This window comes from Oryzias melastigma, linkage group LG13 (genome assembly GCF_002922805.2).
Source record: "Oryzias melastigma strain HK-1 linkage group LG13, ASM292280v2, whole genome shotgun sequence".
In the NCBI taxonomy this organism is placed as follows: Eukaryota; Metazoa; Chordata; class Actinopteri; order Beloniformes; family Adrianichthyidae; genus Oryzias; species Oryzias melastigma.
The window spans coordinates 13,617,152-13,638,718 of NC_050524.1; the positions used below are offsets into that span (position 1 = coordinate 13,617,152).

Consider the following 21,567-nt stretch of genomic DNA (forward strand, 5'->3'; position numbering starts at 1 on the left):
ATGGTTTGTGGTGTCCTCTTTTTCTCAGTTTCATCTTCAGTATCCTTATGTCTGGTTATTTTGTTGCGCTTTGTGGGTTTGGCTTGTAAGGTTGGGATAGGCACCAGCATCCCTAGAAAATGAATGGATGCTTTGTTGAATGATTGAGTTCTCATTGTTCCTGTCAAACTCAAACACACAGGGGGCCAAAATCCAAAAACATACCTTAGTTCAATGGCTGGACAGGATAAACATTTATGAAACACAGTAAAATTAAAATTTTAAAAACAGAACTTTTTACATAAATATAAATAAAAACAGGCAGGAATATCATTCCAGAAGAAATCAACTTAAACCTTAAATAACTTTCAATATTTTACTCTCCATAAAAATATATTTTTTCAAAATTATGCAAGTTAGAAATAAGTGCAAGATAACATAGGGTCATTAATAATAAAATAAAATGATCTGGAGGGCCGGATCCAGCCCCCAGGCCTTGACTTTGACACATGTGCTCTACATTCAGTTGTCTATACGATGTCGATTCTTTAATCTGCAACAATATTCGATTGAGATTCAAGGACAAAAACCTAACTTGGACGTTTTTGACGGAATAAAGTTATTATTGCTTCTATTTACACCATCAGCGTTGAATGGATATCTGTTGTCCTCATCGACCCATTATAGCTTTCTTTGTATTCTTTTCCGGCTTTAGTAGGAGTATGTAACATTTAGGTCCAAACAGTGCCAACAACAGACCAAAACTTGAAGCCAGGATGGCAAACACCTCCACTGCATCAGCATATCTTCCTGGAGAGTTTATGTAGGCGGGAACAAAGGCCATCCACACAGCACAGAAGATCAGCATACTAAAAGTGATGAGCTTGGCCTCGTTGAAGTTGTTGGGGAGATTTCTTGCCAGAAATGCTAAAAAAAAGCTCAGGATAGCCAACACACCAATGTAACCTAGTATTACAGCAAATGCAACAGTAGACCCGACCTCACACTCATAAACTATCTTGTCGTTGTGGTACTGGGTGTTTTTACGAGGAGCTGGAGAGGAAGAGACAAGCCAAGCAGTGCAGATCGCTGCTTGAATGCAGGTGAGGGTGAACACTGTTCCTCTCTGCTGCTTTGGTCCAAACCACTTCAGATTACCTCCACCTCCTGGTTCAGAAGCTTTGAACACAGCTAGAACCACCACGGTTTTCACCAGAATACATGAGACACAAAGTACAAAGCTGATCCCAAATGCTGCATGTCTCAGTTGGCACGTCCAAAGTCTGGGTTGCCCGATGAACAACAGCGAGCACAGGAAACAAAGTTTCAAAGCCACTAAAAGCAGGAAGCTCAGTTCCGAGTTGTTGGCTCGTACTATTGGCGTACGGCGGTGAAAGGTGAAGATCGCCAAGACAACAGCACAGATGAATGTACCCAGGAGGGAGGTGGTTGTCAAACAGATACCCAGAGGCTCGTGATAGGAGAGGAACTCTGTTTTCTTTGGAACACACAGGTCACGGTGAGAGTTGGACCAGAAATCCTCTGGACAATTGTTGCACTCCAAGGAGTCTGAGCAGAAAGAAGGAAAGTGTTCAGTATTTGCAACAATAAGCTAAAGAGGTTACTAACTTTTAGAAGCTCTTACTTGTCTTGTTGCTGACTTTTCCCTCAGAGCACGGCACACAGCTAAAGCAGCATTCAGGTTCCCCCTTTCTTCGGGCCACACGAGTGCCTGGAGGACAGTTTTCACTGCACACTGACCGAGGTCTCTGTAAGAACAAAAACACATTTATAACCCTGTCTCATTTCCCTTTGAAGGTGGTTCTTTTTAAAAAAAATATATTATTTTTTTGGAACTGAAGCCCATTCTTCAAAAAAGTTTTTAGGCCTGTGCTCGGTCATGCAAATCATTTAACTGCACATTATACTATATATGTTTGTGAATAGTAACATTTGAAATTATACAAGCAGAAAGAGAGAAATATGTCATACTTGAACCTGTTTTTTTTTCAACTTTTGATCGCAAGTAACATTTTTGATGACGTTGAAAAAATCTTTCTAGTCAAAACATTTTACTCAAGTAATGCCATATATAAAAATGTTACTATTTATTGGGTCAAAACATTTTTTTTACTGTAAATTTAACACACAAAAAGAAAAAAGTTGCAGCAAACTTGATTTCCAAGTAAATAAGAATTGGATGGCTATGTTGTTGGTTTTGCAATGTATCAGGAAAAAATAAAATGTGAAAAAAAGAAATGTAGCAGGACATTTTCTATTCAGAATTTCAAATAGGACAATAGATTTAGTTTATCTTTCTACATGTCATCATCTCTTTTGTGCAGCAAGATGGTTCATGTTTTCATTGTTTTCAGGACAAATGAAAAGCAGGTTACACTTGCAACCGGCTTTGGTTAATAATTAAAGTTAAGTTACTGACTTTGCATTTGAGGATCATTTTAAAAAAAATGAATGCTGCATAGAAGGCAAAATATTTGGACTTTCAACATTGAAGTTGTTGGTATAAATGTCAAGGTCAGACAAAGTTTGTTGTTTTTAATTGTAGTTTTGAGTATAAAGGTGTATTTATAAGATTTTATTTCGTTGGGACTTAATATACAATGTAGTTATTTTGAACAAAAAAATCTAGAGTCTAGACAACACACGAGCAGGAGCTGTAAAAAACAAGGTGAAAAAAATGGTTCAATTTTGCCATGTTTATCTGATACAAGTTCCAGCTTATTTTGTAGTTTTTTTCCCACTGCGAAAATATGAGAGTTAATAGAAGTATAAAGACATGTAGTTTTTTCGTGCTCAATCATAAGTAATAAATTAATGACTAGCATGGAAAAAAGTCATGACCTGTTTGGACTCAGTGTTCCAGAAAATGTTGTCCTCATCAATATGGAGTTCTTCACCGCCGGACACTGCTGACTTTACCTCGCCAACATTCTGAACTTTGGTTTTTCCATCTGGGAGCCACAGCCAGTTCATAACATCATAAATCGGCAAAGCATCGCCATTCTTGTCAAACGACACCTGATCACCAAACGGTGTGGTGAAGTTGACCTTTTGCAAATAATGAGCGAGCTGCAAACAAGAGAAGAGACAGCATGAAGCTTACTGCTGGATGAAATATGAATTGTTGGAAAAAATTTCTGACCATTTTTCCTCTCTTTATCAACAACTGTCTCCCACGGAAAAGAGTTTTTTTTTTAATATATAGATCAGAAGTCAATAAAACTGTTCAGATTTTAAAACTTTTTTTGGCATGCAAGTCTTTTTATAATTCCCCCACACCAATATAAAAACACTCCCTCTACAAAAATAAAATAAAAAAATGGTGATCTGTGCCAAAACTTCCAAGTTGGACAATTTTAAGACAAAAAAAACACTCAAGTGTTAAAATGAAAATTCAGACCAATAGCAACAACAGACAGCAAAACTGTTTGCAGTTTTTAAAAATATTTAATGATAAATATATATATTATGCCATGTAAAAATATCCAAGAATCCAAGAAGTAGTTAAATGTTTTTCCCCCAACTGATATATTGTAATTCTGCACCGAAAGAACAAACTAAAATAATCCAAACGTCAATATCTTTATTTTTTTTAATAGGATTCTATAGAAACAAAAACTTGGGGGAGCAACAATTGTTTTAAAGACACATATAGTTGCTGATAGCCCACCTGCCATGGCTCCAGGGTGGGCAAAGTGCCACAGCTGAAAGGGCCTCTTTTTGGCTCACACTGCAGCATGTCATGCAGGGCGTGAGCCAGGGAATACACAGCTTTGTAAACATTGTACTCTGGCCTGAGATTGGAAAGATCCAAAAATTCGGTTTGCACAGCATCAATTCTTTCCATTCCAGTGCATAAAGGTTCCTCAGTTTCCACCGATCCCACTTGATCAAATTTACACTTAAATGTGTGTTCCCAAAACTGCTTCACCTGATTAAAAAAAGAGATAAACATTCAGTTGTAATCTTAGTGCTTGTATAAATTTTTAACTCATAGTAGATCTCAAATTTACTCTTACAAGGTTATTCCCGGTGCTGCTGTTTTTGTCAGGTTTGATTTGTGACAGAAAGTCTCTCAGACCTGGAATCTCCCCCCTGCGGATGGCAATACCCAGTGTGCCACTCAGGTATGGCATTAGGTGAGGAACTTGGAGAACGACTGCAGTTGTCCAAGTTTCACTTGCAATCCACTGGCGACCTGTTACATTCTGACTCACCACCTAAAATTAATTAATTTTTTAGCTTATTTAGATTTAAAGTGAGTACTTGTTTCCAATTCATTTTTAACAAGACTTTTTATCAAGAAGGCATACGCTTATGTCAAGTGTCCTCTTCTAATCCAAACCGCCTAATTATATTAAAAGAAACAAATTATCAAATGCCTGTTTATGCATTCACACTAAATCAACAACAGATTTTTTCACAATATTTCAAGACACTCAAGTTATACATTTGAAAAGTGTGGAAAAAAATAAGAATTTAAAAGAAAAAAAACTAGTTTTGCTGTTTTTAGAAACGAAAATAGCAAAAACTAAAATTCAAATTCCTTTGATTTACCTCTTCCATAAGTTGAATCATGTGGATCTCATGTGCGAACACAATGACCACCCGAGCTGTTGATGCTTTAATCAAACGCACAATCCGTGTGAGCTCACTTTGGTCATTATCCCAGGGCAAAACCTCAAGGTACGCCAGACACCCAACGCCAGACCCAGCCAAGTCTGACTGGAACGACTGAGCAACGTGCAGTCCATAGTCATCGTTACTGACTAGCAGACCGACCCACGTCCAACCGAAATGTTTTAGGATCTGAACCATAGCCCGCACCTAGTTTAAAGAAACATAGTGAAAAGTTACTTAGTAAAAGCTTTGAAATTATCATCACTAATAGACATTTACAAGAGAATGCTGGTTGGTTTCAAATCGATCCAGGGAAAAAGAAGATTGTCACAAATGTTGTTGTCTGAAACTGATCATTCTCAGAATATTTGTTGTATTTTACCTGGAAAGCATCACTTGGAATTGTTCTAAAGAAAGTCGGGAAGCGTTGACGGTCACTCAGGCAGGAACAAGTTGCAAAATAACTCACCTACAAGTAAAGGAATCTTATGACAGCTGATTCTGTCCAGCAAAATCAAGTTGTTTACTCAGCATAGACAAGAAAATAAAACTGGTCAAAACTTACAAGAGGCATTTTGTATAAACCTAGTACATTAGCAATGGCAATAGAAAAAGTAGAGTAGTGATCACCAACAATCCCAAGGACTGGTGGGGTTCCTGAGCAGTTTTCTAGAAGCTGAAACTGGTCATCAGTGCCACTGGCCAGTGATAAGGCACCACTGAATCCAACAACCAAGGCTCCACAGTTGTCATAAATTCTGTATCCCAAAGTCATATTAGGGAGCAGGTTTCTATTCTTGTTGATTTCATCAATAGCAAAGGCCATTGTCATGGCATGTCTAAATCCAAGGGTGTCAAAACTAAAACAAGAAAATGCACAGTTAACCACTTTTGAAATGAAGAGGAGTCTGTATTTGTGGATAAGACACCATACAGTTTCAGTCAAATCATTTTAGAAATGCATATTAACAGATGTAGCATAGAAAAGTGCTGCACGGAAGGGAAACTTACCCTTTGCAGAGGGGCTGTTGTGGTTCTGAGGTAAATGCTCGTTCAGGTAAGACAGATGTGTAATGAACCTCAAATAAACCACCCAGAACCACATCTCCGGGCTTGTAAATTTCATTGAGAGTAAAGTTTTTTCTTAAATTACAAGTTAAAAGAGAAGAAAACTCTGTATATAATGTAATAAAATAAAAAGTCCAGAGCAAATACGTAGGCAGAAAAATTGTCATAATTTCTCTCCCCCTTTCACACCTTTTCCCTCATCTTGGGTTAAGGTAACTGGGTTTTATGCACTTTCCTATTTCTCCTGTGTGCTTTGTGTCACTGTTTAATCTTTGAGAACACCAATGAGGAGGCAGGACAGGATAATGACAAATTAATACGATTACTTTGATGACTTCAGAGGGGTACGTTGTTCCTTTATTGAAACTAAGTCACTCGTGTGAGGAAAAAGCCTTTGTGGAAAAAAAATAACTAAATAAATAAAATAAAAATACAAATTATGAATGGATACAAAGTTTTGCATGCACGTTTGCCCCCTTAGCACACAACACACAAATAGATACACCAGATGCACTGCAGGGTGTAAAGTTGTTTGATATTCTAATGTAATCGAGCTTCTTTGGTTTTATGACATTTGGAAAATAAAATGTTCTAGACTTCAATGACTGTGCATTGGTGCAAGTGCTCAGTTAAAAAAAGCTTTGCAGTGACCTGCTTCAGCTGTTAATGATGTGAACTATTTGGTGGGGGAATTTAGAAGAAACTGTATAATTTTTAAACACACAAAACTTTTTTGATCACCACTATGAGTTCATGATTTAAAAAAAAGATACTCTAAAAGGCTCTGAAGTGTATATTGTGAGGATGTTATTGTAGGGGTAAGTATATTTAACATAAAAAAATAATCCACAATTACAGTTCAAATGACATAAATGTAAGAGTCCAGACTTTCAAGGACTGAACTTAAAAGAAGCAATCTAAAACATTTCCAAAAAAAAAAAAACTTAATTCAGTGGTGACAAACAAAAACCATGACTTAAAGGGTAAAAACAAGAGGAACCAACAATGTGGAATTTAAAGTAAAACTCTAGTATAGGATTATACATAAAAAAGAAAATGGTCTATGTGGATTGATAAAGCATTACAACTGCTTGTATGCCTAGATACAGTCTGCTTGCATACAAAATAAATAAATAAATAAATAACCTGTACGAGGCAGCTTGAACGAAATATCAAGGCTGTAGACTGCTAGGTAAGCCCATTGAGTGAAAATCTTCAAAAACAATTTTTAAAGAAGAGGTGGAGAGATGCAGCTATGTCAGGTAGATTTTACAATTTTTTGACCACCCCAAATGCTATGGACTGCTCGGGGATTTGTCATTTATTAAGTGTGCACTACTTGCAGGTTTCCTGTGTGTAGCCTGACTTGTTGAAATGAGAAAATTAGACAATCAGATTTGTGTGGGCATCCTAAAGATGTCCTATTGTCACTTAATTTCCCTCTGAGTGCATACTTTTTTAGGGTTAGTTAGGAGCCGATACTTCTGTCTTACTAGCAACGAGAATGTGGCATAAGGGCACCGTATGATACCATCACCTGTAGGTCATGTGTGTATAACTTACATTGACCTTACAAATACCACACAATTGACATACCACACGGGTGTGCCCCACCTTCACCCAACTGTACCTGGGACAAACTTTAGTAACCCTATGAACCCAAAAGGAAAATAACTGGTAAAAAAAATAAATGAATGAAACTTATCATCATCAACGAAACCAATAATTGCTTAAAAAATTGTTATTTTTATTATTAATTTATTGTCATTAAAAAAAGATTGTTTCATACTTTTTGAACAAAACTTGATTAAATTATTTGCTAGATATGTAATTGATCATTTATTCTACCTTTTTATGTCTCTGCCCATTATAGCTTTCCTTGTATTCTTTTCTGGCTTCAATAGGATAATGTAGCATTTAGGTCCAAACAGCGCCACCAGGAGGCCAAAACTGGAGGCCAAAATAGCAAACACCTCCACTACATCAGCGTATTTTCCTGGAGAGTTAACGTAGGCAGGAACAAAGGCCACCCACACAGCACAAAATATCAGCATACTAAAAGTGATGAATTTGGCTTCATTGAAGTTGTCTGGAAGATTCCTAGCAAGAAATGCAAGCAGAAAACTTGTGATAGCCAGTAGGCTTATGTAGCCCAGTAGGACTGCAAAACCAATTGTGGACCCAACAACACACTCATAAATGATCTTGTCGTTGTGATATCTAGTGTTTGCATAAGGAGTTGGTGAGGCAGAGATGATCCAAACAGTGCAAACTATTGCCTGAACACAAGTGAGACCTAAAACCGTTCCTCTCTGCTGAACACTACCAAACCATTTGAGGTTGGCTCCGCCTCCTGGCTTTGACGACTTGAACACAGCCAGAACTACCATGGTTTTAACCAGGATACATGAGACACACAGCACAAAGCTGATCCCAAACACTGCATGTCTAAGCTGGCATGTCCACAGTTGGGGTTGTCCAATGAACAGTAGGGAACACAGAAAACATAACTTCAGCGACACCAAAATGAGGAAGCTCAGTTCAGAATTGTTGGCACGCACTACAGGTGTGCTGCGGTGATAAGTGAAGATGGCAAAAACAATGCTGCAGATGAATGTGCCCAGCAATGAGGCAGCTGTCAAGCATATACCAAGAGGCTCATGGTAGGAGAGGAACTCTATTTTCTTAGGGACACAGTGGTCATTTTGTTTGCTGGACCAGAAGTCTTCAGGACAAGTGAGGCACTCAACAGAGTCTAAAAAAGAAAAAAAGAAATACTGTAGCTTTGAAAACAAATCAGTATGATTTATTAAAGTTTACCTTCAAGGACATGCAATCTTACACACACCATTAGGATTATTACAGTCCAAAATAAGGGAACTCACCTGTCTGATTGCTGATCTTTCCTTCAGAACATGGGACACAATCAAAACAGCACAAAGGTTGCCCCTTCCTTCTCACTATACGGGTACCTGGAGGACAGCTTTCACTGCACACTGACTGTGGCAGCTGCTGACAAAAAAGACATGAACACATTTCAGAAGAGATTTTGTCTTCTTTTACAGCAAACATGATTGAAACATGAAAAAAAAAGTATGTGACCTCCTTGAAATTCCAGAATATCTTTTCTTCATTGATTGTAAGTTCTTCTGCATTCAGGGTTGTCTTCTTGACAACCCCTACATTCCTAACTTCTATTTTTCCATCAGGGAGCCACACCCAGTTCATGACATCATATATTGGTAAAGCATCACCATTTTTGTCAAAAGACACTTGGTCACCAAAAGAAGTTGTGAAGTTGACCTTTTCCAAGTAATACATAAGCTACAAAAACAGACAAAAACATCTTAAAAAACAATTAAACAAATGAGATCTGCACAGCTTAAAATGTCAATTTCAATGAAATCACAAGGTATTAACATGTGAGAGCTAAGCAACTACTCAAACTACTACCACTTCCAAAGAGTGCTTAGAGAGGATACAGCAGATGATCAGAACATTACAAAGAATAGTACTTTAAGAGTGTGTGGGGCGTAATTTGAGATCAAACCTGCCAAGGCTCCAATTGCTGCAAAGAAGCACAGCTGTGTTCACTGAAAGGTCCTCTTCCTGGCTCACACTGCAGCATCTCATCAAGAGCATACACCAGTGCATACACAGCTTTGTAAATATTATACTCAGGTCTAAGATTAGAGACATCCAGAAACGCTGTCTCTACAGTCTGTAGATCTTCTTCTCCAGTGCACAGGGCCCCACCAGCTTCCATCCATTCTACTGGAGGTGGTGCAAATCGACACTGAAATGTATGCTCCCAGAACTGCTTAACCTGACACAATTTCCAAAGCAGACTATGAGCATACATTACAATATATCAAAACACCTCTTTAGTGACATGTACAATAATTTGACATTCTTACCATGCTGTTTTCACTGTCAATTGTGCCATGTGGACGTATTTGTAGGAGAAAGTCTCTGAGTCCAGGAATTTCTCCTCGACGGATGGCGATACCCAACGTACCTCTTAGGTATGGCATGAATCGAGGTGTTTGAAGCACATTTGCTGATGTCCAGGCTTCACTGGCCATCCACTGCAGACCTGTCGCATTCTGATTCACCACCTGTTTGTTGCATCATTTCCAATACGAAACATATGCTCAAATTAGAGCTGGCATGTGAAAAACTCTTTTGTGCAATTATTAATGTATGACTTGTAATTAATCCAACTACTCTATTTTCAATCCAATTTAATAATTGCTGTGAAATGCCTAATTGAATGTATTTTATTTAAATTGTTGACATTATTGCACAGTTAAAGACCAAAATCCATCTGAAAAAGTGGGTGTACAAAGTTTTGATTATAACCAACTTTTGCTTCTTTTAGACTTTTACTTTTATACCACTGAAGGTTTTTTATTTTTTTTTAACTCAAGAGTTAAGAAAAAAACAAGGCATCAGGTCCAGACTGCTCTAACAATAGATAATGGTGGTGGTATTATGACATTGTCTTTGGTTAATTTTGTTGAATTTCAAGGTCACACACAGGAGACGGTCACAGCAGCGATTGGCATGTGCTGCTTACTGGGACACTGAGAGCAATGTATGATGTATTTTTAGCTGATTTCAAAATAAATAAGTTCATACAAATACATAGTTGGACTCCTATTTTATATTTCAGAAGGTGACAATAGTTATAGAATTATAATGATCTTAACACAACTTGATTGCTTGAAATAAACCATTTCTAATCTAGTCTAATAATGCAATACATTTTTAAAAATTATTTATTTTATAATTAACCATTAATAAAATAATAATAATTCATTAAATAATAAAATAAATAAGAGATAAGATCAATAATGTACACCCCTTGATCAAATGTTGCTGAGGAAGAAATGACTTGTACAATAATCCCACATCTAGTTGTTGTCTTACTTCAGTTAGACACATTTACCTCTTCCATAAGCTGAATCATGTGTATTTGATGAGCAAAAACAATGACAACACGAGCTGTTGATTTCTTCATCAATCCCACAATCCTTTTCACCTCGACTGGATGTTCTCCCCAGGGCAGCATCTCTAAATAGGCCAAACAACCTCCAACAGAATGATGCAACTCAGACTGGAAGGACTGGGCTACGTGGTGTCCATAATCATCATCACTGATCAACAGCCCTACCCATGTCCAGCCAAAACGCTTCAAAATCTGTAACATGGCATGAACCTAAATGGAAGCAAAGCAGACAGATAACAATTTGGGCAGAATAACTTTTTAACATGTTTACCATAAAAATTTGGAGCACTGTGCTTCAAATGATCATATTTGATGTATTAAAGGGTTTTGAAAGTAAAATTTAAAATAAACTTACCTGGAAACCATCACTTGGTATTGTTCTAAAGAAAGATGGAAATCTTCTGCGGTCACTGAGGCACAAACATGTTGCATAGTAACTTACCTAAAAAATATTGTGATATAAAATTACTGTTTCAGCAATTCTGAAATAGATGCTTCGAACTTTTACTTCCAAAAAAGGAAAGTGAAAAATAAAAGAAGAGAAAACTTACAATTGGTAATCTGAATAAACTTATTACATCAGATGTGGCAATTGTAAATGTGGAGAAGGTGTCGCCCACTATCCCCAGAACTGGAGGTCTGCCTGAACAGTTTTCCTGAAGCAAGAATTCCTCATCTTGACCGTTGAAAAGTGACATAGCAGCACTGAATCCAACCACAAGTGTAGCACAGTTGTCATAAATACTGTAACCCAAAGTCAAATTGGGCAGTAAGTTGGGATTTTTGTTGATCTCATGGATAGCAAAAGCCATGGTCATGGCATGCCTGAACCCCAAAGGGTCAACCCTGTCAAAAAAGATTTTCCCATCAATCACCAAAAAAAGACATGGCCTGAGTGAGATGTAAACATTTAAAGAGCACTTACCCCTGACAGGTGATCTTAGTTGGCTCAGAGGTAAACGTTAGCTCAGGGAAGACTGAGGTGACGTGAACTTCAAACAGTCCACCCAGAATCAAATCACCAGACATATGCAGACCGTTCAGATGAAACTGTCTACCCAATTTACAAGACAAGTCATTACTTGATGAGCCTGAAGAGAAACAGCAGGAAAGGCAGACAAAGAAAGTACAGATAGACGGGTAGAGAAATGTCCCCATGTCTGCATCTCCTCCCTACACCACTGCCCTTTGTCTTTACAAAAAGGCTCTATATACACAGTACCATCATGATGGGAGGAGGGCATAACTTTCCGTTCATGACGAAAACAAGTCATTAACATGTCAGTTTTTTTTTCCTGTTTAATGTTTTTTCTGATTATTCTGACTAAGATATCAAGATTATAATTATTCCTGTAAACTTTTGATGTAATCTGGACACACAAAAAAAACATTAGTTTGTTAGATTTGGTAAATTTATGACCAAAGCAATACTAACTTCCCTCATAGTTGTAAAGGTATCTCTCCAGTCTTTTCCAACTAGAGAGAAAAAAGCTCTAAGTGATAAAAAGAGGAAACATTACAGAATGATTAGATAAATGCATTGATATTTGCAATTTTTTTCTTGTACTGTTTTCCTACTTCTTACAATCACTGTAAATATCAAAATGTAGCATTAGGAACTTAGTAGCATGAGCTCCAAGGTCTGTTATTTAGCCAGTTGTCAAAGTTTAGATCTTGAGGTCAGGTATTTGGGAAAAATGGGTGGGAACTGGTCCTTGTTTGGGGGTGGTAATACAATTTTTTGTGATGTTCTGTTGCAGAGTGTGCTTGGATAAACTATACAGCATTGGCTACGGTCTACAGTAACCAATAAAGAAAACAAAAATAATAAACGGCAACATGTCTCAGCGTCTAAATGAGGTACCAGACACAAATTCTTGGCTAGGCCTGGAGTGACAGAATCCTGACCATGTGGGAGATAAAGATGACCAATCGGAGAGATGTGACTTTGGGCCGAACCTGGGTTAGTGACTGCTGCATTGAGTCTCATTGGAGCCTCATACTCAGCCCTTGTGGACACTGGATTTGTCTGCAACATTGGTGACCATTGCTGTGGTGAGAAATCATACAGCCATAACTCCTACTGTTGTCAAGCTGCAGACTGTTATTGGAGAATGGACTACCGGGCAGGGGGATGCTATGGTGATCTTAGAGGTGAGGAGGCAGTAAGTGAATAGGCCTGTGTGGGTTAATGATGTGGAAGATTGTTTATTGGCCCCCATTTCGGACTGTGTTATTAATTGGAGTGTGTATTAGCACGAGTCTGGTGACACGATACGTATCGCGATACATAGGTAACAATAGGATACATATCCCACTATGTCCCGAGACAGTACCAGAGACAATACATAGCTATTTTTTAATTGACTTAGAAAAGTTTCTTTGAATATTAATACACCTTTCACAAATATTATTGTGAGACTCATGAGTTCACTTCAGTTTCACATCTATCATATAATGGTTCTCGCAAGATCTTCAAAGAGGTTGTTCAAAGACGCTCAGTGTGTTATGCTGCCAAATAGTGGTTGGGGTTTATTAGGATCACAAAAATAAGACACTGAACTACATGTTAGCTTATGATTAACTATTTAAATATAATCTCTGCAGCATTTTAAATCAAGTATGACCAAATGAAGTATTAATACTAGAAGGGAGACCCTTGTATCTTCTGTTGGACATGCTGAAGAGTCTTCTGCCAGATTTCAGAGACTGTTCTTCTGTATCAATAAAATGATATGGGCCAGACAGACCTAATCAAACATGACATTGACACCACCTATCAGAACAAGACCATAAAGTCTGTTGCAGGAGATGCAACAGACAGGCCTTGTTGAGCCCTCCACAATTCCAGTTGCGTCAGTAGTCATCATGGTGAGAAACAAAAATAGTGCATCTTCATGGACTTTGGAGCCCTTAGCAAAATGAGTTGGAAGAACTCATACCCCTCCCAGACATTGATGAGATGCTTTACGGTCTGGACCTGTTCAGTACCATCAGATACCCCTGACTCCCAAAGCAAAACCCAAAAAAGCCAAGGACAAGATTTTAATACAAATTCCCTGCACAGACTGTGTATTGTACCTGGATGACATCCTCGGCCATGGCTTTTGCTGGGCCAGAAAGCAAGTTTATGGGGTGAGAGGAAGCTGCAGGCCTGAAACTACACCCGCAAAAGTGTGGGTTTGTGTGGTAGAAGAACCCTTTTCTCGGAACTACTGGGATTGGGGTCATCACACTGAACCACAAGGTTAAAGTGATCCAAGAATAGTCTAACCCATGTTGACTCCAAGGGGAAGTTATTTCTCTTGTGGTACGATGCAAGAAACAAAAGCAGAAAATTAGACAGACTTTTCTTTTTTCAATGTTTAATTTTAAAGTGTTACTTCTATCTCCCAACACACACTCCACAAGACTGAAGGGTGTGAAGTCATCTGATTTGACAATAATCAAAATAGGTTTTATGACATACTTATTGCAAATAAAAAAAGTTATTTTTGATTTCAGCTATGCAACGATGCAAGTGATCAGTTACAAATAAACTTGCCAGGGACCTGCTTCAGGTGGCAATTCTTCAAATTCTTTGATGTGTTGAGTAGCGTAATGGACAAAAATTTTCTAACACAACCAGACTTAAGATTTGAAACTTTGAACAACCCTCTTTTTAAATGGTACAATTCCAGAAAAAATCTTTAGAGATTGCAATAATGATATTTCTATCTTTATGTACAGCTTATAATGTTGGGGTATTTTAATATATTCTTCATTTTTTTCACATATTAACAAACAAGACAAAAGCTGCCTGCAGGAGGAGAAAGCAAGCATAAAGTACATTAAAATCTCCTAAACAGGAATAAGGATATACATATCTGTGGTCATCCACTGGTCTTTGTGTTGAATGCCTGGACCAGAAAATTTTTTGAAAAATCCATTAAATATATGAAAAAAGTAGATAATTGTTGGTAAATAAATTTACAATTTCAATGTATGATCATTAAAAGCAATGATAGTTTAAAAAAGAAGATTGATCATCTTATTAATCATAACCTACAAGACCATTTTACTTTCCAAAGCAGGATTATGTATACATCATGATACTTTTTTGAACCAAAGCGCAAGTAAATTATTTGCTAGATATGTAAGTGATTATTTATTCTACCTTTTTATGTCTCTGCCCATTATAGCCTTCCGTGTATTCTTTTCTGGCTTCAGTAGGATAATGTAGCATTTAGGTCCAAACAGCGCCACCAGGAGGCCAAAACTGGAGGCCAAAATAGCAAACACCTCCACTGCATCAGCGTATTTTCCTGGAGAGTTAACATAGGCAGGAACAAAGGCCACCCACACAGCACAAAATATCAGCATACTAAAAGTGATGAATTTGGCTTCATTGAAGTTGTCTGGAAGATTCCTAGCCAGAAATGCAAGCAGAAAACTTATGATAGCCAGTAGGCTTATGTAGCCCAGTAGGACTGCAAAACCAATTGTGGACCCAACAACACACTCATAAATGATCTTGTCGTTGTGATATCTAGTGTTTGCATAAGGAGTTGGTGAGGCAGAGATGATCCAAACAGTGCAAACTATTGCCTGAACACAAGTGAGACCTAAAACCGTTCCTCTCTGCTGAACACTACCAAACCATTTGAGGTTGGCTCCGCCTCCTGGCTTTGACGACTTGAACACAGCCAGAACTACCATGGTTTTAACCAGGATACATGAGACACACAGCACAAAGCTGATCCCAAACACTGCATGTCTAAGCTGGCATGTCCACAGTTGGGGTTGTCCAATGAACAGTAGGGAACACAGAAAACATAACTTCAGCGACACCAAAATGAGGAAGCTCAGTTCAGAATTGTTGGCACGCACTACAGGTGTGCTGCGGTGATAAGTGAAGATGGCAAAAACAATGCTGCAGATGAATGTGCCCAGCAATGAGGCAGCTGTCAAGCATATACCAAGAGGCTCATGGTAGGAGAGGAACTCTATTTTCTTAGGAACACAGTGGTCATTTTGTCTGCTGGACCAAAAGTCTTCTGGACAAGTGAGGCACTCAACAGAGTCTAAAAAAGAAAAAAAGAAATACTGTAGCTTTGAAAACAAATCAGTATGATTTATTAAAGTTTACCTTCAAGGAGACCCAACCTTACACACACCATTAGGATTATTACAGTCCAAACATATTGATAAGGGAACTCACCTGTCTGATTGCTGATTTTTCCTTCAGAACATGGGACACAATCAAAACAGCACAAAGGTTGCCCCTTCCTTCTCACCATACGGGTACCTGGAGGACAGCTTTCACTGCACACTGACTGTGGCAGCTGCTGACAAAAAGACATGACCACATCTCAGAAGAGATTTTGTCTTCTTTTACAGCAAACATGATTGAAACATGAAAAAAAAATATGTGACCTCCTTGAAATTCCAGAATATCTTTTCTTCATTGATTGTAAGTTCTTCTGTATTCAGGGTTGTCTTCTTGACAACCCCTACATTCCTAACTTCTATTTTTCCATCAGGGAGCCACACCCAGTTCATGACATCATATATTGGTAAAGCATCACCATTTTTGTCAAAAGACACTTGGTCACCAAAAGAAGTTGTGAAGTTGACCTTTTCCAAGTAATACATAAGCTACAAAAACAGACAAAAACATCTTAAAAAACAATTAAACAAATGAGATCTGCACAGCTTAAAATGTCAATTTCAATGAAATCACAAGGTATTAACATGTGAGAGCTAAGCAACTACTCAAACTACTACCACTTCCAAAGAGTGCTTAGAGAGGATACAGCAGATGATCAGAACATTACAAAGAATAGTACTTTCAGAGTGTGTGGGGGCGTAATTTGAGATCAAACCTGCCAAGGCTCCAATTGTTGTAAAGAAGCACAGCCGTGTTCACTGAAAGGTCCTCTTCCTGGCTCACACTGCAGCATCTCATCAAGAGCATACACCAGTGCATACACAGCTTTGTAAATATTATACTCAGGTCTAAGATTTGAGACATCCAGAAACGCTGTCTCTACAGTCTGTAGATCTTCTTCTCCAGTGCACAGGGCCCCACCAGCTTCCATCCATTCTACTGGAGGTGGTGCAAATCGACACTGAAATGTATGCTCCCAGAACTGCTTAACCTGACACAATTTCCAAAGCAGACTATGAGCATACATTACAATATATCAAAACACCTCTTTAGTGACATGTACAATAATTTGACATTCTTACCATGCTGTTTTCACTGTCAATTGTGCCATGTGGACGTATTTGTAGGAGAAAGTCTCTGAGTCCAGGAATTTCTCCTCGACGGATGGCGATACCCAACGTACCTCTTAGGTATGGCATGAATCGAGGTGTTTGAAGCACATTTGCTGATGTCCAGGCTTCACTGGCCATCCACTGCAGACCTGTAGCATTCTGATTCACCACCTGTTTGTTGCATAATTTCCAATGTGAAACATATGCTCAAATTAGTGCTTGCATGTGAAAAACTCTTTTGTGCAATTATTAATGTATGACTTGGAGTTAATCCAACTACTCTATTTTAAATCTAATTTAATAATTGCTGTGAAATGCCTAATTTAATGTATTTTATTTAAATTTCTGACATTATTGCACAGTTAAAGACCAAAATCCATCTGAAAAAGTGGGTGTACAAAGTTTTGATTATAACCGACTTTTACTTCTTTTAGACTTTTACTTTTATACCACTGAAGGTTATTTTTTTTTTTACTCAAAGAGTTAAGAAAAAAACAAGGCATCAGGTCCAGAGTGCTCTAACAATAGATAATGGTGGTGGTGTTATGACATTGTCTTTGGTTAATTTTGTTGAATTTCAAGGTCACACACAGGAGACGGTCACAGCAGCGATTGGCATGTGCTGCTTACTGGGACACTGAGAGCAATGTATGATGTATTTTTAGCTGATTTCAAAATAAATAAGTTCATACAAATACATAGTTGGACTCCTATTTTATATTTCAGAAGGTGACAATAGTTATAGATAAATAATAAGATAAATAATAGATAAGATCAATAATGTACACCCCTTGATCAAATATTGCTGAGGAAGAAATGACTTGTACAATAAATCCCATATCTAGTTGTTGTCTTACTTCAGTTAGACACATTTACCTCTTCCATAAGCTGAATCATGTGTATTTGATGAGCAAAAACAATGACAACACGAGCTGTTGATTTCTTCATCAATCCCACAATCCTTTTCACCTCGACTGGATGTTCTCCCCAGGGCAGCATCTCTAAATAGGCCAAACAACCTCCAATAGAATGATGTAACTCAGACTGGAAGGACTGGGCTACGTGGTGTCCATAATCATCATCACTGATCAACAGCCCTACCCATGTCCAGCCAAAACGCTTCAAAATCTGTAACATGGCATGAACCTAAATGGAAGCAAAGCAGACAGATAACAATTTGGGCAGAATAACTTTTTAACATGTTTACCGTAAAACTTTGAAGCGCTGTGCTTCAAATTATCACATTTGATGTATTAAAGGGTTTTGAAAGTAAAATTTAAAATAAACTTACCTGGAAACCATCACTTGGTATTGTTCTAAAGAAAGATGGAAATCTCCTGCGGTCACTGAGGCACAGACATGTTGCATAGTAACTTACCTAAAACATATTGTGATATAAAATTACTGTTTCAGCAATTCTGAAATAGATGCTTCGAACTTTTACTTCCAAAAAAGGAAAGTGAAAAGTAAAAGAAGAGAAAACTTACAATTGGTAATCTGAATAAACTTATTACATCAGATGTGGCAATTGTAAATGTGGAGAAGGTGTCGCCCACTATCCCCAGAACTGGAGGTCTGCCTGAACAGTTTTCCTGAAGCAAGAATTCCTCATCTTGACCGTTGAAAAGTGACATAGCAGCACTGAATCCAACCACAAGTGTAGCACAGTTGTCATAAAGACTGTAACCCAAAGTCAAATTGGGCAGCAAGTTGGGATTTTCGTTGATCTCATGGATAGCAAAAGCCATGGTCATGGCATGCCTGAAGGCTGAAGGGTCAAACCTAGCAAATAAATTGTTACCATCAATCACTTAAAAAGACATGGCATAATTGGGATGAGGATCATTTGCTCAGCAAAAAGAGCACTTACCCCTGACAGGTGATCTTAGTTGGCTCAGAGGTAAACGTTAGCTCAGGGAAGACTGAGGTGAAGTGAACTTCAAACAGTCCACCCAGAATCAAATCACCAGGCATATGCAGACCGTTCAGATGAAACTGTCTACCCAATTTACAAGACAAGTCATTACTTGATGAGTCTGAAGAGAAACAGCAGGAAAGGCATACCAAGAAAGTACAGATGGACAGGAAGAGAAATGTCCCCATGTCTGCATCTCCTCCCTACACCACTGCCCTTTGTCTTTACAAAAAGGCTCTATATACACAGTACCATCATGATGGGAGGAGGGCATAATTTTCAGCTCATGACGAAAACAAGTCATTAACATGTTAGTTTTTTTTCCTGTTTTTATCTTTTATCTGTATATTCTTGACTAAGATATCAGATTATAATTCTTCCTGTAAACTTTTGATGTAATCTGGACACACTAAAAAAACATTAGTTTGTTAGATTTGGTAAATTTATGACCAAAGCAATACTAACTTCCCTCATAGTTGTAAAGGTATCTATCCAGTCTTTTCCTACAAGAGAGAAAAAAGCTCTAAGTGATAAAAAGAGGAAACATTACAGAATGATTAGATAAATGCATTGATATTTGCAATTTTGTCCTTGTACTGTTTTCCTACTTATTACAATCACTGTAAATATCAAAATGTAGCATTAGGAACTTAGTAGCATGAGCTCCAAGGTCTGTTATTTAGCCAGTTGTCAAAGTTTAGATCATGAGGTCAGGTATTTGGGAAAGATGGGTGGGAACTGGTCATTGTTTGGGGGTGGTAATACAATTTTTTGTAATGTTCTGTTGCAGAGTGTGCTTGGATGAACTATACAGCATTGGCTACGGTCTACAGTAACCAATAAAGAAAACAAAAATAATAAACGGCAACATGTCTCAGCGTCTAAATGAGGTACCAGACACAAACTCTTGGCTAGGCCTGGAGTGACAGAATCCTGACCATGTGGGAGATAAAGATGACCAATCGGAGAGATGTGACTTTGGGCCGAACCTGGGTTAGTGACTGCTGCATTGAGTCTCATTGGAGCCTCATACTCAGCCCTTGTGGACACTGGATTTGTCTGCAACATTGGTGACCACTGCTGTGGTGAGAAATCATACAGCCATAACTCCTACTGTTGTCAAGCTGCAGACTGTTATTGGAGAATGGACTACCGGGCAGGGGGATGCTATGGTGATCTTAGAGGTGAGGAGGCAGTAAGTGAATAGGCCTGTGTGGGTTATGATGTGGAAGATTGTTTATTGGCCCCCATTTCGGACTGTGTTATTAATTGGGGTGTGTATTAGCACGAGTCTGGTGAAACGATACGTATCGCGATACATGGGTAACAATACGACACATATCCCACTATGTCCCGAGACAGTACCAGAGACAATACAAAGCTATTTTTTAATTGACTAAGAAAAGTTTCTTTGAATAATAATAAACCTTTCACATATATTATTGTGAGACTCATGAGTTCACATCGGGTTCACATCTATCACATAATGGTTCTCGCAAGATCTTCAAAGAGGTTGTTCAAAGACGCTCAGTATGTTATGCTGCCAAATAGTGGTTGGGGTTTATTAGGATCACAAAAATAAGACATTGAACTACATGTCAGCTCATGAATACCTATGTAAATATAATCTCGGCAGCATTTTAAATCAATCCAAGTATGACCAAATGAAGTATCGTGATATTTCACTGAATCAATATTTTCTAACACCCCTAGTTATTAATACTATATGGGAGACCCTTGTATCTTCTGATAGACATGCTGAAGAGTCTTCTGCCAGATTTCAGAGACTGTTCCTCTGTATCAATAAAATGATATGGGCCAGACAGACCTAATCAAACATGACATTGACACCACCTATCAGAACCAGACCATAAAGTCTGTTGCAGGAGATGCAACAGACAGGCCTTGTTGAGCCCTCCACAATTCCAGTTGCGTCAGTAGTCATCATGGTGAGAAACAAAAATAGTGCATCTTCATGGACTTTGGAGCCAAATGAGCAAAATGAGTTGGAAGAACTCATACCCCTTCCCAGACATTGATGAGATGCTTTACGGTCTGGACCTGTTCAGTACTATCAGATACCCCTGACTCTCGAAGCAAAACCCCAAAAAGCCAAGACAAGATTTTAATACAAATACCCCACACAGACTGTGTATTGTACCTGGATGACATCCTCGGCCATGGCTTTTCCTGGGCCAGTAAGCAAGTTTATGGGGGGAGAGGAAGCTGCAGGCCTGAAACTACACCCGCAAAAGTGTGGGTTTGTGTGGTAGAAGAACCCTTTTCTGGGAACTACTGGGGTTGGGGTCACCACACTGAACCATAAGTTTAAAGTGATCCAAGAATGGTCTACAACCAGGTCAGCAAAGAACTTAAAAGGTTAAATGGACTTTTACCATAGGAAGTTTTTTTGTTTAAGGGTTCTCATGTATAGCTGGACCCTTATTCTGCCTGCTCAAGAAGGGCAAAACTTTGAGTGGACCAATGAATGTCAGGCAGCGTTTGTTCAGCAGCGGAAAGCTTTGACTAAAGTACCTGTTCTGTTTCTGCTTGACCTCACTCTTGCCTTTTTGCTTTACACAGGTGCCAGCAATGTGGGTAGTGGTGCTGTCCTGTCCCAAGTAAGGCCCGAGGGGGACACCATGGATGCTCATTACAGCCAAGGCTGAACTGCACTACTCTACTGTCCAAT

The 21,567-nt window shown here is 38.4% G+C and overlaps 3 protein-coding genes across 3 annotated transcripts; all 3 read right to left on the reverse strand.

Annotated features, from left to right (window-relative positions):
* Positions 1–478: 478 nt before the first annotated feature.
* Positions 479–5,871, reverse strand: LOC112149045 (extracellular calcium-sensing receptor-like). The gene is made up of 9 exons (XM_036214942.1): positions 5,632–5,871; positions 5,186–5,480; positions 5,003–5,089; positions 4,558–4,827; positions 4,014–4,220; positions 3,671–3,925; positions 2,842–3,069; positions 1,625–1,748; positions 479–1,548 (listed from the first exon to the last, which is right to left on the reverse strand). The coding sequence occupies exons 1-9, from the start codon at positions 5,853–5,855 to the stop codon at positions 650–652; spliced, it is 2,589 nt and encodes an 862-aa protein (XP_036070835.1). The 5' UTR covers positions 5,856–5,871; the 3' UTR covers positions 479–649.
* A 1,623-nt stretch (positions 5,872–7,494) lies between these two features.
* On the reverse strand, positions 7,495–10,903 carry LOC112149042 (extracellular calcium-sensing receptor). The gene is made up of 6 exons (XM_036214943.1): positions 10,640–10,903; positions 9,606–9,806; positions 9,239–9,514; positions 8,791–9,012; positions 8,574–8,700; positions 7,495–8,443 (listed from the first exon to the last, which is right to left on the reverse strand). Exons 1-6 carry the CDS (start codon positions 10,898–10,900, stop codon positions 7,533–7,535), a joined length of 1,998 nt encoding a protein of 665 aa, XP_036070836.1. The 5' UTR covers positions 10,901–10,903; the 3' UTR covers positions 7,495–7,532.
* Positions 10,904–14,851: 3,948 nt separating this feature from the next.
* On the reverse strand, positions 14,852–21,529 carry LOC112149373 (extracellular calcium-sensing receptor). Its single transcript, XM_036214954.1, has 10 exons — positions 21,436–21,529; positions 18,831–18,996; positions 18,448–18,742; positions 18,252–18,338; positions 17,837–18,106; positions 16,931–17,131; positions 16,564–16,839; positions 16,115–16,336; positions 15,900–16,023; positions 14,852–15,762 (listed from the first exon to the last, which is right to left on the reverse strand). Exons 1-10 carry the CDS (start codon positions 21,527–21,529, stop codon positions 14,852–14,854), a joined length of 2,646 nt encoding a protein of 881 aa, XP_036070847.1.
* Between the last annotated feature and the right edge of the window lie 38 nt (positions 21,530–21,567).